Source organism: Oryzias latipes, chromosome 14, assembly GCF_002234675.1.
Source record: "Oryzias latipes chromosome 14, ASM223467v1".
NCBI lineage: Eukaryota > Metazoa > Chordata > Actinopteri > Beloniformes > Adrianichthyidae > Oryzias > Oryzias latipes.
Window position 1 is genome coordinate 4871200 of NC_019872.2, and position 18389 is coordinate 4889588.

An 18389-nucleotide genomic window follows, 5' to 3' on the forward strand; every position below is an offset into this window, starting at 1 on the left:
GTTTGATGTTTGCCTCCTACGTCGACAAGGGTCATTTGGAGTATAATTTTTATACTGTTGCAGTGAAATGGAAATGATGTTTTTGGTTGGTTTGATATTTGTTTATATACCGCAAATTATATCGTTATCGCAATATTAATCACCAATATCGCATATCGCGAGTTTTCCTCATATCGTGCAGCCCTATAGTAGAGTATATAAAAATACACTGCAGGCAATGCAATTATCACTTTAAAATTGCAGAATAATGTTGGATTTTAAGTAAACAAACTAAACAAACCGTTTGTGCTGCTGTCACCAGAAGTAAATAAATCTTCACGGTAACACCATCAATTGCTTTTTGTAGATAAAAAATATATAAAACTAAAGTTCAGCTTACGGAAATTAATTCTGAAAAACGAATTTGTTTTATATAGTCGACAACTTCAATAAAAATATATGTATAATAATTATGAAAGTAAAAATTGTCATGTTACTGCAAGCATGCAATAACGCATCTGCAAAAAGTTCATCCTTTTGACATTTCCCATTGACTGTATATGAGAACTGGACTGAGTGATCATTCTCTTCCCTAATGCTCCAAACAGGAAGTCCTCACAGGCTCAAAGAGGCCAAAATTCTATAGACTTCTGCTGAAAAAATATATTTGTCCTGAATAATCATCCTTGCTTTGCTACCTTTTTTAATGCGTTGTCGCTTTGTCCTTTTTTTTCTTTTCAGAGATTTTTCTTCTACAGTTCAAGTTATTCAAAATAAAAACTGGCTAGCTTCATTAAAAGTATAGAGTGCCTGCTGGCCCCCAGTCCAATATTCAAAACGTTTGATTGAGAGTTTTTGGACCAATCAATGTTTACTGACGACGTCTGGTTTCAACATGGCGGCTTCCATATCACGACAAATTGACGACTAATTCATTCATTCATCTTCTTAACCGTTTATTCCCTTTCGGGGTCACAGGGTTGCCGGAGCCTATCCCGGCCACTTGGGCGTAGGCAAGGGACACCCTGAACTGGTCGCCAGTCTGTCGCAGGGTAGAATATCCTCAATCACACATCCATTCACTCTCACACTCACACCTATGGACAATTTAGAGTGACCAATCAACCTATGGTGCATGTTTTTGGACGGTGGGAGGAAGCCGGAGATCCCGCAGAAAACCCACGCATGCATGGGGAGAACATGCAAACTCAACACAGAAAGGTCCCCATTGATGTTGTGTTTTTCATGTCCCCCAGCCGGGACTTGAACCGGGGGCCTTCTTGCTGTGAGGCAAGAGCGCTAACCACTGCGCCACCGTGCAGCCTGACGACTAATTAACTTCATTTTGTTGGGGGCGGATAAGGCCACTTTCTACGGGTGACGCCTCACTAACTCAGTCCAGTTCTAATGTACAGTCAATTGTTTTTCCACTAAAAAGGAAAAAAAGTCTGTTTATAAAACATGTTTGTTTGAATCAATGTAGAAGGTTTGGATTAAAGGACTTTGAGTGTTGTCTGGTTATTACTGTGTCAGTTTTATTTAGGTGTTGCCGATTATATTTACTATCCTCTTGTCATCTACCTACTGGAACTGTAGTCAGACAAAATTCAGGATGAAAAAAAAACTGTAGTATTAATTGTGGTTTGATGAACTGTTAATATTAATTTTTGAATTGAATCAGATGGCCACCTAAGTAATGATCACAGCCGTAATGTTTCCTCTCATTTAAGTCATATCTTTAACTAGTTTCATGCTAATCTCTGGTGTGAACGCTTCATTATTGCTGGAGCACACTTGATCTCATGCATTCAAAACTCAAACAACTCAAATGATTTGTTGGAATGCAAAGCGAGTGATCAGATTGCAGGTTTGACAAAGCCATTGCTTGATTAAACTATGTAAGATGAGAATATCTGCAGCCATCATTTGTGCTTCCAACAATGCACGTCAAAGCTTATGATACCTGTTTGTTCACGGCGCTTGTCCAGAGTGGAATGCAGCTAACCCTTCCCACCCTGCATACAAACATGAAACAAAGAGGAGCACCGACATGCAATATTGTTTGTCCTTTAGATGAGGCACACCGGAGCGCACTGGGAAACCCGGGCTGTGAGGCTGGTACACCCACGGGAACAGCTGACGTGTTTCCCTTCAAACAATTCTCAGCAGAGACAAAGCTCAGCTGTCGTCAGATGCTGTGCCAACAAGGGACTTCAAAACAGGCAGGGCTATTAGCAACAAGAGGTTTAAAGGCAAGTTTACAATCAAGTGCGTGTAGAATCTCACCAAGGATTAAAGGAATAATCGCAAAAAAATATTTACAGCTTTGCAGGAATTAAGTGCCTAAAGCTGACAAAAATCTGTACGTGTTGCACCAACAGAAAGTTCTTTGAAAGATCCAGACTAGAGCACCAAAATAATCATCATTGAAAAAAATGGGACCACTTTCCTAAGGTGTAAAACTTACTATCATCCTTGTCCCTGCTGTTGTCTTGGGTCTTTCCTGAAAAAGGTCAATTAACTCTAAACAAACTCACCCTAAAACAGTTATAACCTTTGACTAACCCATGGGGAATAAAAGAAACAACAGTCCAAGTAAATTACTTTTTTCTGTCTGTCCATGTGTCTACCTGGACATGAGACTTTCAGCCCAATCTGAATGGCTTTTTATTGGATCCACAAGGCGTGTTTTCAGTGTGCAGGGTCAGGAAAAGGGTCTGTTTACTCCTCCGTTTACATACTTGGTCTGCACAAAACTGTCTTTTTCATGATCTACTTAACTTTTAGAAGTCCCTGAAGCTTTCTGGCACATTTCAGAGGGCATACTCTGTTTTTGGAATGTGTGTTTTTAAAAGTGACGGCCTGTGTTGCCAGAGCAGAGCTGTGCTGACATCATGCTGAAGACAGTAGGGGTCAGCTGAAGGAATGTTTATAGCTAGCTGCTGCTTTGGCTCAGGCAGTAACAACAAAGCTGACAGAGGTTACGCATGAAGTCAGATGGATAATATAGAAAAGTCCTTTCTCAAAGATTTACAGAAGTAGCTGCTTTCACGCTCCTCGCTATGACGGATGTACCTCTTTTGTACATATTTCTTAGCGTCAGCAAATCTAGCTTTAGTGGGAGTTTTTTTTAAATGGAATTAAAAACAACAACAACGAGATTATTCCACACTAATCTGTGTGATCTACAAGAGTTTTGCGTCTAACAGAATGATGTATTTTTAGTTCCAGGTGGCCCCAAATACAGAGAAAGGGATGGATTATGTTAGCATGAATTTAATTATTAGAAGCACCTCTGGTAGTACGCGACCAAAACACACCACTAAATCCTTCAAAACTCCATTAGTTAAATTTCTTTTTTTTTTTTTGAATGAGCCGTTATTTGTGGCTTAAAGAAACCCATCTGTGAGCAGACATCACCAGCTCAGTTTCACATCAGCAAATGCTGAAACCACAGCTTCCATGAAATGATGGGAACCTCAACTAGAACAATGTTCAACTAAAATTCAAAGCAGTATAGGTCAAGAAAGAAAAAGAGAAAATTATGTGAATTATTACAAAATCCTTTTAAGGACAGCAGTTGTAGATGCCTAGATAATTAAGGAATAGAAATCAAAATAAATGTTAAAAATAAATGTATCAAGAGCTTGTTGTGACACCACAAAAAAACAACACTTATGTATTTGCTTTATTGTCGAAAAAATATTAAGAACTTTCCTTGAAATCATTTAAAGCATCTGTGTTTTTGCTAGTGAGGAAGACTTTTAGGTCATGAAATTGTGAAAAATAAAGAAAAAACAAACATTTAACAAAAAAATGTAATAGTAAATGATCTGCCTCCGTCTTATTCCACTTCTGTCAGTTTAAGGTGTTTTTGTATTACTTTAAAGTAGAAGAAAACTGAAAAAAAGCAGAAAAAAATGGATTTTTCCCAAATCTCTTTGTCTCAGATGTTTACATCAATCTTCACAAACAACAGATAAGAGGAAGAAAAACCTCTCAATAGAGTGATAAATACATTTGATTGATAATTCCAATTTGCCGTTTAAAAAGATCTGTTTTGGGGAAAATTGGGATTTTTTTTCCCTCCAGCACTCTGCTCTGGTGGGCCTTCATAATCAGTCTCTCGCCACCCACAGATGATAAAATGGCAACTAGTAAAACGGTGCTCGATCGCAAAAAGGAACTATTTCTGCAACGTCAGACTATAGGAGCAACAAATCACATGCTGAAAATTCTGTTAGATGGCTCTTGCTACCAAAAGTGGGAGCACAACAAATTTGTATCAACACCTGAAAACAGAAGCACTCTGGGGGAAAAAACTGCTCTCTACAAGATGCAGGCAGCAGCTCACAAAACACCTGCTATGTTGTTTAACAGGCACTTTGTACAGCTTTGTTTTCTGGTCAACTTCCAAAGGAGATGTTCAATTTAAAGAGTTTTTTGGCAAATATATGTTGTCATTTGTAATTTCTGTTTAAGAAAGAATTACAAATTTAAATTAATACATATATTTTTAATAACTAAGAACAGTGTAAAATGTTGATTTAAATAGAAGATTTTTAGGTTGAGGCTTTTCTTATTTTTTAATAAACTCTTTGCTCATTTTTGATCAGCTACTTCAAAATAAAAATGACTGAAAACAGCCCAGAAAAAAACAGCAGACGCTTGAAACTTGAGCTGCTGTTCCTGAATCTGTGCTATCCAGCCCTGAAGGACTTAAACAAAAAGCAATCTGCTGATTTCAGCAGATGTTTTCAATATTTTCTACATTCCAATATAATTATACAATCTAATATGTCCAAATATTAGAAAGAATAATAACAAAAATAATATTTAATTAACAAATGTCCCCAAGAAATGGTGTCGATTTAAAAGAGGTTGATATTTGCCCAAAAAAAGACAATATAAATATGCTTAATGAAAAGTTATAAAATAAGAATAGGAGTCAAATATTTGCCCTGTTTAAATTAGCTATAACATGTTAGCATTTAGCAGACGGTTTTTGGAAGTGGAGCCCAGCAGACCACACACGGCTGTGTCCGTGGAGACTCAAATCCTGCTCAGAGCAACCAGTCGCCACTTAAGTGCGTGTTTCTCTCCCTCAGCCTCACTTCCACTTTCCCTTGAGAGCCTGTGGCTTTGCGATGGTTGGAATTCTCATAAAGTTTGATTTTTGCTGGGAGCTGCAACAACCGCCATTAATCATATGGATGGGCTGTGTCATCTGTTGCCGCCACATTATCCAGCCTGGTTAAGATCTTAGCTGGCCGTCCCTTTAGGTGCTGTTAAAAGCACAGGAGATTTTTTTTATACTTTCAAAATTACTTGAAAAAGTTCCCCTTTTGTGCTTCTATAAAGTATTGTTTCAGTTCCTACTTCAAGAGTATGAAACTACACAACATCTGGGGAAGGCAGACGAAGCTGTGTGGAAAAAGGGTATGAACACAAGAATAACCCATACAAAAATTAAATACTACCCTCTTTTATTTAATAAACCTGTTTACTATAATTTAACATTATTATTACTATGGATGGAGAAATAATGACTATTTATTACTTCTTGTGACTTAACAGTGCATTTCCCATAATAAATCATCTAAATTATTGGATGTTTGAGTTGATTTTGGCTTTACAGCAGAAACTTTCCCAGCATGGGAACGACTTACAGTGACATATTTACTTTTTGTACTAACTATATAGTGTAAGGCATTACTGATGTATTTTGAGTAATACTGTACTCATACTGTACTCATGACATTTTCAGTAACTGTATGTGTGTGTGTCTATCTATATCCTATTTTATCTTATCTATTTAGTTTTTTTTTTAGGGACTAAACTAATTCCAGAAAAGATTTGGTCCTCCATTGGTTCTTCATGTGCTCCACTTTTCAAAAACCAAGCTAAATTGTTAATTAATTAACACCATAACACCACTTAACTAAACATGAAATATTTTACATTTTAGATAATAATGCTCTACTTCTGCAGATATTACTAAACAGTAGCTTTAAAGTATTATAGTAGTAATATTGGAAGGTGGGAGATGACTTTTGAACACTAACAAGTCATTTGTTCTTAACACTGATAAGCACAACACCGTTAAATCTCAGTGTTTATGACTTGTAAAGGTTAGTATCAAGTTGGGCCTGTAAGAACCCAAAAGAAAAGTGGCTACATTGAATTCAAACCCATAATTCACTAGTCAAGATCCTACATAAGAAGCATGTCTCATTACCAGGTCATCTACCCTGTTAGCCCATAACTAGCTTTCTTTCAGTGGTGTGAAACATAAACATAACCCTCAGAATTGTGAGAAAATGTCCTAATTACACTGAGAAACTCCCTGAAAAGCAATAAAAACACTAACAGGTTGCTGCTTCCACTCCTGACATGGATGGTGAAGCAGGTGACTGTCACATTCAGTTCAAAGCATCATTACAAAGCAGTTCTCTCTTCCTTCTCTGTTCTGCAGCGTGACGACAGTATGGACCAGAACAGCAGAATACTTTATTCCACCTCTGTTTCTATTTTGTGATGCACTGGCCCCTGATTGCAAAAGCCAAAATAATAATGATCATCACGATGGAGCAGCCGTCTGTCAGTTCATTCAGCTATCCTGGATTCCCGACATGTGCAGGTGTTGTTCAGTGCTGAACCGTCTTTCTGATTCAACTACATAATGTTTCAGGTTTTTGTTTGTTTGTTTGTTTGTTCACCACTATGTTGTGATGCTGTATGAAGACAGCTAAAGAGTGTTTCAACAATATGGAACCAGCGAGCTGCAAATCTGTCAATCCAGTCAAAGCAAAGCCTGAAGGGGAAGAGCTGTTTGGTTTTCTGACTGGGCTTTAGGAGGAACTGCCATCTTTCTTTGATCTTCTGGTTGTACAAAGGCAAAACTGTTCTAAACTATAAAGGTTACACAGTTCCTTCCTATGGTTGAGGTCAAACAAAAACCACCTCAGGGGGAATACCCCCAGTATCACCATCTCTCTCTTAGCGATCCCAAAACAGTTTGATCAGAAATTAACCTTTACTTCTGCATTTGAAGAAAACAGAGGTCATTTGAAAAGATTTGTCTGTTATGCGACTGTCAGAGCAAGACAAAAAAACAACTTAACTTTCATCTTAGCTCTCCCTATTTCTATTTACCAGTACTGTTATGAAATTAATATTTCTTAATGCATTTTTAACTATCTAGAATTCAAATTCCTTTATTAAGACTTTGAAACGTGATCCCACTTTACCACACATATGGAAATATAGAACAGAACAATTGTTTTGATCAAATCGGGAATATTTAAATAAATTCATTTGACTGTTTATGTGCTGAGCAAGAAAAACAAACCTGGCCATCCCACAGACACAACTAGACACATCAGGGGGGTATTCCAGGAAGCATGTTTAAACTACCCTGACTTTAAGCCTGAACTCTGGCTGAAATCTGCCTGAACTTGTTTACTCGGGGTATGTCGGTTCCAAAAGACCGGATATGAGTTGGCGTAATTACGCTCGACTTGGTAACCCTGGGTTAACGCACGTACACAGCAGGTACAATGGATCGCCGATTTCCGGAGTCACCATGGAAATGCATGGTGGTCACTTCAGTGACACGGAGTCTGAGATTTTAAAGACGACATATGAAGATTATACGTCCATCAAAGAAGTAACACGGCTGCATCATCAGCAAAAGAAAGTTTCTGCTTGGAGAAAAAGAACGGAGAAAGTAAACGCACGAGTTTCTGATCTTATTTCCATTTTCCTTGTGACGCATAGATATAAAACTTATCCAATTTTGCCAACTTAAATGAATTACTTCTATTGGTAACAAATAATTGAGTTAAATTTCTTCAACCTAATTTCTTACGTCTATAAAACTCAATAATTGTTTATACAACTCAAATTTACATATTAATCTAACTAAATGTCATATTACTCCAATTCAATTAATATATTTTCCATCTTAATTAATTATAATTCTTGAACTCTTATATGTCTAAGTTTGAGCCAGCAGATATACTCATTTGCATAACAATAAAAAGAATGAAACTACATGTACAGAGGATATAAATTCATTTAGAATCTTTCCGTCATTGTCATTACAGCACTTCATGGTAGGGGTGCTATATAACCTCATCATCTTCTTCCTCCCTCTCACTCATGGTGCAGAGACTTAAGCTTAGTAGGACAAAATAACGCGGCAAAACACAGTAAAACAGCTAAACAACTAAACACATTTGGTCAAAAACCCACACTTAAACCCAAATCCGTCCAGACAGGCTAAAGGCCCTTTCACACCGGGACGAATTTCGCCGGCGATTTTCGCCGACGTTTAACGCCTCGTGACTAAACATAGGGCACCAATGAGAGTGTGCACACCGACGCGAAAAAAGCGTCAAAAAAAAAAAAAGAAACGCCACGGGTTTGTTTGTTTTTTTCGACGCATCGCGTCGAAATCTATTCGACCAATGAGAACGGCGCTTTTGCACACGTGTCTGGAGCTTCTGAAGTTACAGTAAAACACAACTTGGGGGCGCTCAAACACAAAACTGCCTAGCTGAGCACACATACCAGCGAAGAAGATAGACGCCAAGTAGCGTCTACACTGCCGCAAAGAAATAATGACGGACATTCTCAAATATCCCCTTACCAAGCACCAGTTGGAGTTACTGATGCTTGAAATATTCATGTTTTCTTTGTATTATTCTGACAAGCGCGTAAATACTTGCTCTCTTCTTCTGAGTGAAAAGCGACTTTAAGAATCGTAAAGTTGCGCAGCGCCACCTTGTGTACAGGAGTATTTCTGTTTACATTAAGCGCCATCTAATGTCAGGGAATGAAATTGCATGTTCGCTCGGCTCATCGTCAGCGAAAATCGCCTGGGTGTGAACACAAAAAACGTGGCGAATAACGCCTGGCGAATATTCGTCCCGGTGTGTACGGGCCTTAAGGGAATGGTATCCCACAATCCCTTGCGGCGCCGCTCTAACAGCAGCACCAAAGTTGCACCTACTTAATTGAATTATTTTGAATGAAAGTAAAATAATTGTCTGAAAACTACGTGTTATTTTTAAGCTTACTTAACAAAAAAATAATTTATCTTGACTGAAGAAAATAATTAAGTTAGATCAAAGTAAAAAAGTTTATTTTTCAACATCCATACGTGGTCTTATCACCCTCTCATGGTGGAAAAAGTATTATCTGAGCTTCTTCATCCACTAAATCATCTTCAAATGGACACGCCATGCTGCTTCACCTCTCTGAAAACTAAGTAACCTTCAACTAAACCTCCTCCAGACCAGGTTATGTTCAGAGCATGAGTTGCCATGGCAACTTGACATACTCTGAAACATACCTCCTTTTCTGGAACCCAAAGCTGAGGTTATCAACTTCCTTAGCCTCAAACTTACCGTGGGAGCTAGCATAACCTGCTTTCTGGAAAACCCCACTGAGCACGCTCAGACACCTTTGACTAAACAAACGCATAAAAAACAGAAAAGGCCTGGGTTTAAAATGTCGATTGAAGTTCAATCAATCTTTGAATTTGTCTTTTCTTTGCTTTTTTACTATAAGAATTAAAATGTTGTTGATAGAAATTACACCTTTTTGGAGTTTGGGTGACTGGTTAACTGAAAACCTGTTTTATAGTCAAACACCATATTTGTAAAACTGGAAATTCGACACATATATTAATAATCTATTAACATCAGAACACAAACCAAATGGATTCAGTTTGTAGGCAGTGGTAATCAGCCCCAGATGACGCCATTTAACCTAATGCATACATGTCAATAAAGCATAAGCAGGAGCAAAGGTGGAAAAGCCCTTTATGATATTATGCAAGCTTAGCTTTACGGACGGATCCTTCCTTATGATTCAGACGTCAAACCAGAACATTACCAACATTTTTTCCACTGCCTTTTTTCTAAAAGTTCACATAAGGTTGATGGTCACAATAAAGCTGGACAGCTAAGACTATTTTAATTTGTTATTAACAAAGGTTAAAGCTAAATCCAAAAAAGGAGGCTGTGTAATCCACTCTCAAAAAAACTCCAGCTCCGTAAAAGCTTCAAATGGATTTCTTCAAAGTGTTGGTTACACCACTAAACTGCCTAATCTTGTACATTTTCTTGTAAGTACAGTTTGCTTGTAAAAACATCAATAATATTAAAAAAAGAAATGGACCTTAGCAAGTAGGTGAGGCATTTTAGAGTTTTAGAAGAATGATTATTTAGAAAAAGACACAAATCAAAGTCTCTGCCTCCTTTGAGCTTTTATATTTATCCCAAATTTGGAAGAACATGTTGCTTCTTGTGCTGTTATTACTTGGGAAGTAATGAGTCATTCTGCACTCATCAGCGTGGTTGGTGGAAGTTGGGAGTCGTTGCAGGAAAAAAGTGGCACCATTTCTTTTGTAGACAAACCCACCGAGTATTTAGTGGGGGTGTAACGATACGCTAAAATCTCAATTCGGTTCGGTTCAGAATTTCAGAGGGCTTGGTTCGGTACATTTCGCTTCAGTACTCCTGATTAACAAATCTGCCTGATATGAACTGCTATTTTATGAACTATTATTTTATTAAAATTTATTGTGTGTGTTTTGCTGCCGGACGCATGAGTTTCTCCCTTGGGAGACTGATAAAGTTTTTATCTATTTTTTTTTGGTATTTATTCAGTACAAAAAAGGCAGAAAAAAATTATTTGCAAAATGCATTTATTGGTTTACATAACAATAAATAAAATGGACCTATGAAGGTGATCTGCTTAATAAAATAAGAAAAACTATTAGCTCCCAGGAACCAAAACCTTTGGATAATTAACATTGGTCTGAAAAAAACATTTTGACTTGCCCTTTTTTTTTCTTGTACACCCGATTGTTATAGTGGGGTGATGCCGTTTTAAGTTAGTTAACAGTTTGGATGTGTTACTGTGGCATACACTATCTTTGTGTAACGCTGTCAACACACACCATTTGACTTATCCAACTGTCTTTTTCCTTCATGGATGCTGACAACAAAGCCAAAGTGTTCCCACACAGGAGAGCGTAAGGAGATGGGGGGGGGGGGGGGGGGTCCTGATCTCTGGCCTCGCGTCTGCATTTGCCATATGTTGACATGCTTACTGTCCGTCCCTAATAGCGTCTCGTAGGAAACTCACGGCTAGCATTGCTTCCGGGTCGGCACAAATTTAATACAGTGGCGACCTGGGGGTTAGCCCCGCCTATAGCCACTAAGACTTATGGGAAGTGTGAAATATTGTGTGTTGAATTCTTCACCAGGGCTGCACGGTGGCACAGTGGTTAGCGCCTCACAGCAAGAAAGCCCCCGGTTCAAGTCCTGGCTGGGGGACTTGAACATCAATGACGGACCTTTCTGTGTGGATTTGCATGTTCGTGGGTTTTCTCCGGGCACTCCGGCTTCCTCCCACCGTCCAAAAACCTGCTTCATAGGTCAATTGACAACTCTAATTTGTCCATAGGTGTGAGTGTGAGTGTGAATGGATATGTGATACATGACCCTCCGACAGACTGGCGACCTGTCCAGGGCGTCCCCTGCCTTCGCCCACCAGTGGCTGGGATAGGCTCCGGCAGCCCCGTGACCCCGAAAGGGACAAAAACGGAAGAAGACGAATGAATGAATTCTTCACCATCACTGAGAGAGCTATGAAGAGAAGTAAGCTTTATGCTGTTACGCTGTTCATGTGTGTTCATAATGAATGGATTTTAATGCTGGAAAGGAGATGGAGCAATCTATTTCTCTGTCTGCCTCTCCCTCTCAGACTGTTTGAGGCCGTGTGGAGTATGGGACAAGAACAGCCAAAGAAGCGAATTAATTGACAGTTCGGCTCTCATTTCCCCGCTATGAGTGACAAAACAGATGGGTCGTTACAATACATACGCGGGAAACAAAGAAAAAACGTACCGAAATGGTACAGCAGTTTACGGTCGGTTCAACGACGTGTATCGTTACACCATGTGTACTGATACACCACCATGTATTTACTTTCAATTCAATTTTAATTGTATAGCCCAAATTCAAAACAACAGTCGTCTCAATGGCCTTCGTATCGGTAATTGAAAAAGTGAAACGTGAACTCAAAAGGATCATGAATACAGTTCAATAGGAAAATACTAAAATTAACTAACAAACTGACTAAGCTATACTGGCATCCCTGCCCTTAGACCCCCCTACATACATTCGATTAGTCGTAATCATTGAACTGCCTTCGCAATTTATGATTCTACCATTATAGCCAAACTCAAAAAACCTGTTGTTTTCTAGAACAGTTTATGCAGAGCAGCAGTTCATTAGAAATTCGCCTTTGAGTTCCTTATAGTGGAGTAACCCCGCCATCCCTTCCCGTCACTCATAACCATTGACTGTATTGTATAAAACTGGACAGATCGGGAACAGAGAAGGCCTTGCTTACGGTTCCAACCAAATGAAGTCAATTCAGTCGCCATTTTTCCATGATATGTCAATCGCTGGCACCAAACATCCTCAGTGAGCCCTAACTGGTCCATCTACATTGCTATGGCAACCACTCTCTCCAATCAGGAGTAAGCATGTTAGAAGGCCACACCCCTTCTACTGAAAGCAGGCTCGGGAGAATCTGTCAATCAAATGCTTTGACCATTCGACTCAAGGCCACCTGCTTTTATTGAGGCATCCGATTGATCAGTTTATAACTTGAATAACTTGCGCTACAGCAAAAATATCATGAAAAAAAGTAAGATTAGCAAGAACGTGTTAATAAAAAGTAGTAGAGCAACATTGGTTATTCTGACCAAGAGAATGATTTAGTAAAACCTGTTTTTTTTCTCAATAGAAGTCTACGGGATTTCAGCTTTTTGGTACCAGTGGGTACTTCCTATTTGGAATGAGAGGGGGAAGTAGTAGAGTAAATGCCCATAACTGAGCTACTCATTTACACTATCCCCCAACAGCGTACAGCCCCTCCCCCTCCGGACATTAACATTACCAGTGCAACAAAAATAGTGAACAATATTGGAGCCATGCAGCCATTCAGTTTAGAGCCAGATGCCAGCTCAGACGAGGAAAATGAAGATGTACACGGATACCTTTGTCTGCAAGTGGATGCATCAGAATAAAGAGGAGCAAAGAGCTTTTACGTAAAAAAAACAAAACACTTTTTCTCAAAACAGCCTTTTTTTTTTGTCTACTGCTAATGCACTACAATTTCAATGAAGAAATTCTCAGAAAGGTAATTATTAAAGCTCAATTTTCCTCATCTGTGTCCTCCGTAATCAGAAGAATTCCACAAAACATGTCAAAAAAGCACACAATTCTTTTCATCAGTGGGTCTTTAAGAACTGTCATCATAGCTCAACTGAATCGTTTTGCAATTCTGTGTCTAGATGGCAGAAACTTTATTAATAATAAAGATTTGTGGTAAGATTTTTGACAAAATACCAAAAAATTCTTCCGCATGCATTCTACTGTGCCAACCTGCCCCTAAAATCACTTCTTCCCCAGAAGTTCTTGCACAAGTTTCAATCTGTGTCAAAGAGCTTTCAGAAAAACTGAAAGCTTTCTGAATCTTTTTTTCCCCTATCCTTCTAAAAATAGCATTTACTCCATAAAACCATTTTATAGAACACAGGGAGGGAGGGGAGGAGGGTCTAGCCAAGATTTATTTTAAGTAGAAAATGCAACTCAAGCAAGGACAAACCAGCTGTGTTTCCACAGCTTCATGAAAAGAGGAGGCAGATGCCAGGAGAGGAGGAGAAGAAGGAGAAACAGGAAAGCCGCGATGATCTAAAACTTACTAGAAAAAAATAAAAATTAGGATTTTCCCAAACTTTAAACTGGACCTGGTGAATGGACCCTCTGATGGGACGCGCATGCTCAGTGAGGGCAAACTTGACCCAGGATGAGGGTCAGTTTAAAGAAATAAAAAATAAAATAAAATAAACATCTCCTAAAGCAACATCTGATTTGGTCAAAGCTCTGCTGTTCAAGTCCTTGAAATGTTAGTTCACCGTTCTCAAACACTCAGCAGAGTGCACTGAAGCCGACACAGCGTTTGAATAAAACTTTATTTAAATTTTTATTAACGTTTGTGTTCAGCTAACTTCAAAGAAAAGCCAAACTTCACAACTACCAAAAAAGCAGCATATTGTTGTTGTTGTTGTTGTTGTTGTGACGTCTAAACTAAGTTGTACAGCAAATGTATTGGACTGTGTGTTTTAACTTAAACCACGAATACGTGTTTTATAATTGACCAACATTAGCACAGAAATGCTAATTAACTGGATTATTTACCTCTGCCGTCCGAACCGACGGGGGCTTCTTCAATGCCAGCTTGAAAGAAGCTTCCATGGCCCCCGTCATTTTCATAACTTCGGTAGCTTCACCGTCGTCACCGTACGTGTCCGAGTCACCGTGTGTCCGGAGAAACTCACATCCCTGTGGAAACGGTCTCTCCAGGCTCAGCATAAAAAGGGTTTTATTCCAAACAAAAGTTGACCGCGAACTCCTCTTACTCTCATGGGCGAAGATCAAGATACTTTTAAAAGACTTGCAGTTACGAGACGTCCAAAAAATACCCCAACAGAGACAAAAAGTCGGTTGAATTTGGTCTCTTTGCCTAATTTAGCGACATTTTCGGTGTAAAAAAATCCGCTTTGGTAGCTGGCGTCAGTGAAATCCAGGAGTTCAGATTTTCAGATCCCTCTGTTCGCCCGGACATTATGGTGCATTCACGCGCATTGGAAATAAAAGTACTCAGTGACTTGAGCAAACGCAACAGGTTTTTCCCTTGGTTTCAGTGTTCTTTGTTGTCCCCCCTTCTTTCAATGACTAAACGTCAGTAAAAATCAGAGACTGTAACGTATAAGTACGCTTAAATAATATCAATTTTTCAAAGAGAACAGAACAGAGACAAAAAAATATTGCAATGATTGCTAAAGAAGTCACCTTTATATATATAGTCACCTTTATATATATATATATATATATATATATATATATATATATATATATATATATATATATATATATATATATATATATATATATATATATATATAATTTGTATTTTTCAATTCGTCCTCAAAACTCTTTCAAAACCTCTTTTAATTGATCAAAATAACTATATTTGACTAAAGAAAAACACATTGACGTTCCCATACTGTTGTCCATGTCTAGCCTGCATGCATTAAATAACGTTTATATAGCTTATACGGCACAAAGGATCACTAAAGACTCAAACAAATGCCCCTCTCAAGAATGTTTTTTTGGGGGGAAAAATGCAACTTTGAACATACCGTACAACTTCGGATCTATGATCAACACGGTTAAGGTTCAGATTGCCGCAGCTTCCCCAAACGCACCATTTGGATCTCGTTCATGTGAGTTTGACGTCATACCTTTGCTTACTTTATGAAAATGAAACCGCCTCTCACAGAAAGAAAAAGGAAAAAACGTAAATTTAACAAACGCCTGTCGTATTTCAGATTTGATTTGGGTTTTAATTTGTGCACAACTTGTTTTGAAAACAGCTTAAAGACGCAGAACTTGTTTTGTGATGTGAAAACATTTACTTTCTGCGGGTCTACTTCTTCTTGCACTAAACTAGGACTCACTTCCTGTGGAGATTGCACAAACATTTTAGTCACAGTTCTTGTATTTGAAAGCGTTTTTTCTTGGTTGAAGAAAAAAAGTTCATACCATAAAAAAATCAACAAGTTTACATATTGGATTTATTAGAATAAGTTTGTTTAAAAAGAGATTCTCCATGTGGTTTTCTGTAAATAAACGTGGTTAACTAGTCATTTAAGAGGAAACCACACATTAATCCCACAAGTAAGAAAGCTGCCATTAAGTCAAAGTTATGTGATGCAATGTTGCTCAAGTGCTTTTTGAACATGCACAGACTTTAAAATGTTGCAATATTTTCTTTTTCCTTACATTTGCTTTGAAAAATGACATCCTGTGGGCTGTCACAGTGTGTTGTGCTGTTGTGAGTCACACACATTTGTCACTTGTTTTATCTGTTAAACAATCCACAATTGCAATTGTAGTTTATTTTATTACACAACTATTAGACACACCATTCTTCAGCATCTTTATTGCACAACATTCCCAGAAAATTGGGAAGAAAGAAAAAATATGTCAGGTTGCAAAAAGACAATTTATACAAATAAATTGAGTATGTACAGTTTACAGAAATCGTTACACTTAAATGGGAAACTATAATTTATTCATATACAAAGGAAAAGAAGCAGATCTATAAATTCATACATCTTAAACATGTTGGCTGGCTGGTAAAAAAATGTAGGCTGATATACTGGAGCATCTTCAATATACATAAGATTTCATTCACCAGCTTAAACAGCAAAGTGCACTCTGAAAAGCAAAACAAACACCTGAAGCGTTCATGTCACGTTTTGATTAAGACTTGGATTCTAATCCGGGTGAGAACCGGTTGAACGAGCAAACGTCGTCGGGGTAACGGATCCACTCGTTTGCCTTTTCCTAGCAGTCAAATTGCATCCGTTCCTCCCGAACCTGAGCAGATGTGGAGATTTGTCGTACATCCTTCAAAATGGCTAAAGCTCTTTTCAGTCAGGCTGCATCCACCAGGCTAACATTTGACAGAAATCAACTTCAAAATATGACTTGTGAAAATAGATTCACCCTTTCCTTCAGCATGTTCATTTATATCAGCGACCCCCCCAGGCTTACACAAACCAAAGGGTCTGTCAATACCAGAAAAAGTAGAAATATAACCAATTGTTGATTATTAGTGTTAACCAGTAAACCCAATGAACTCTGCTAGTCTTTTTTTTGCATCAAATATTACGCAGTAAACATTATAAAAAGGATGACAGAGCTATAAAAAGTGAAAAACTTCAGCATTTTCTGTTGTAAAATACAGAGAATCCAAGGTTTAGGTGGTCTGCAATATCAAGGGACCCTTTTAAAAGGATTTTTCTTCTCGTTCGTGTTAAATCAACTAAACAACTTTCCCTTTTAACCAAAGCACAGCATGTCGTTTGCACAGTTGTCGAATCTCTGATTAAATCTTTATATAAAATTTACCTCAAATGTCCCGTGTGGGACAATTGTAAATCGTTCACTGCCCACATGAAGATATGAGGTAGTGCAGTATCTTTGATAAAGCCGGGTTTAGCAGTTTCAAAACCAGTTTGTACTAGAGAGAAATGAAAAGAAAAAGAAAAGAAAAAAACACCACACAAAAGGACAGACAGGTGTGCAAAAACATTTTCAAGGATTTTTTTTTAACTTTCTCTGTGAAGCTGGGCTTGTAAACATAAATACTTGAGAATTAATCAAAATGATACAACTGGCATAGTATAACTTCTGAGCATATTTACTGCAAAGAATAGTTGAAAAAAAAAAGGAAAAAAAAATCACTTTCTTGTCCATATGTGCAATTGCACAGGTGAAGAAATTGGATTAAAAAAAAAGTATTATAGGCCTCATAAAAATGTCAATCTCACCGAGAAAATTAGAAGTCTTTGGCTTTTGTTTCCAAACATATAAAAAGTCTGGTTAAAAAAAAAAACATTCAGGTAATTTCAAAGTAGCTTCAGTCTTCTGCAGAACCTCACTCTTCTCTGCTCTCTGCCGCCACCTGGTGGTAAAACATCCACATTACATCTAGATCAGCAGAAGTGTCCGCTCCGTCTGAGACTCTGGTCCATGAAGGTGAACACAGCTCAGGTCCTTGATGATTAAACCCCAGAAAGATCCACAGGTCAGGAAATCATGTTGGTTTTCCACAGGTCAACTGTTCTCTGGTCATCATCAAGACCTTGATGTTCTTGGTGTTGACAGTCTCATAGTAAGATCTGAGCGACGTAGGGGGAGTGAGTACTGGCAACCGCAGCCAACAGCGGAAGGTCACTGGACTCGATTCTATAAGAAACAAAGGAAAAAGTGAGATCGGCAGCTTAGACTAAACGTCAAGATTTCACACTCAAACACAAAGAAAGGTCCTGCATCACTCCAATTATCTTTTGGGTGCTTTTTAACGTCTAATAGTTATCATTATGCCGTTTCTCTTCTTCTTCAGAGAGGCATAGTTCATTAAAAATTTGCCTCTAAGTTGGTCATTGGTGGGTAGCGACCCCCCCGCTGGGCGCTCTCTGTTTAAGTGAAGCAGGGAGCTTGTGACTCAAGTATTTTTTACGTCACAAATACGATCGTTTTGAAACAGCGTTTTGTTTTCATCTGCTCCAGATTCACAACAATTTGAATAAAAGACATATTTTTACAAAAATGTAAACATTTTAAGAAACTAAACAGTTAAAGTCTTTATAGAAATGATTTCATAAATGCAGGAACTGTAAATATTTATAGTAAGTATAATTCCAACGTTTCCGTGAAGTTTTAAACTGAAAGATTTTAAGACTTAAA

General features: G+C 38.1%; 2 protein-coding genes across 13 annotated transcripts in view; both read right to left on the reverse strand.

The window, feature by feature from the left end:
• rapgef6 (Rap guanine nucleotide exchange factor 6) overlaps positions 1-14703 on the reverse strand; it is a 120130-nt gene extending 105427 nt beyond the window's left edge. For 8 of the 10 annotated variants that reach the window (XM_011483175.3, XM_011483172.3, XM_011483174.3 and 5 more), the window contains exon 1: positions 14268-14702. In XM_011483175.3, coding sequence (XP_011481477.1) covers positions 14268-14441 — 174 coding nt within the window. In that variant the 5' untranslated portion in view covers positions 14442-14702. Of the gene's footprint in view, positions 1-14267 lie in introns of all 10 variants that reach the window. The other 2 variants (XM_020708658.2, XM_020708661.2) reach the window with 1 other exon arrangement.
• Positions 14704-16015: 1312 nt separating this feature from the next.
• The window catches only part of fnip1 (folliculin interacting protein 1), a 33923-nt gene continuing 31549 nt past the window's right edge, over positions 16016-18389 (reverse strand). For all 3 annotated transcript variants that reach the window (XM_011483169.3, XM_004076107.4, XM_020708664.2), the window contains one exon: positions 16016-17888. In XM_011483169.3, the coding sequence (XP_011481471.1) occupies positions 17810-17888 (79 nt within the window). In that variant the 3' untranslated portion in view covers positions 16016-17809. The remainder of the gene's footprint in view (positions 17889-18389) is intronic.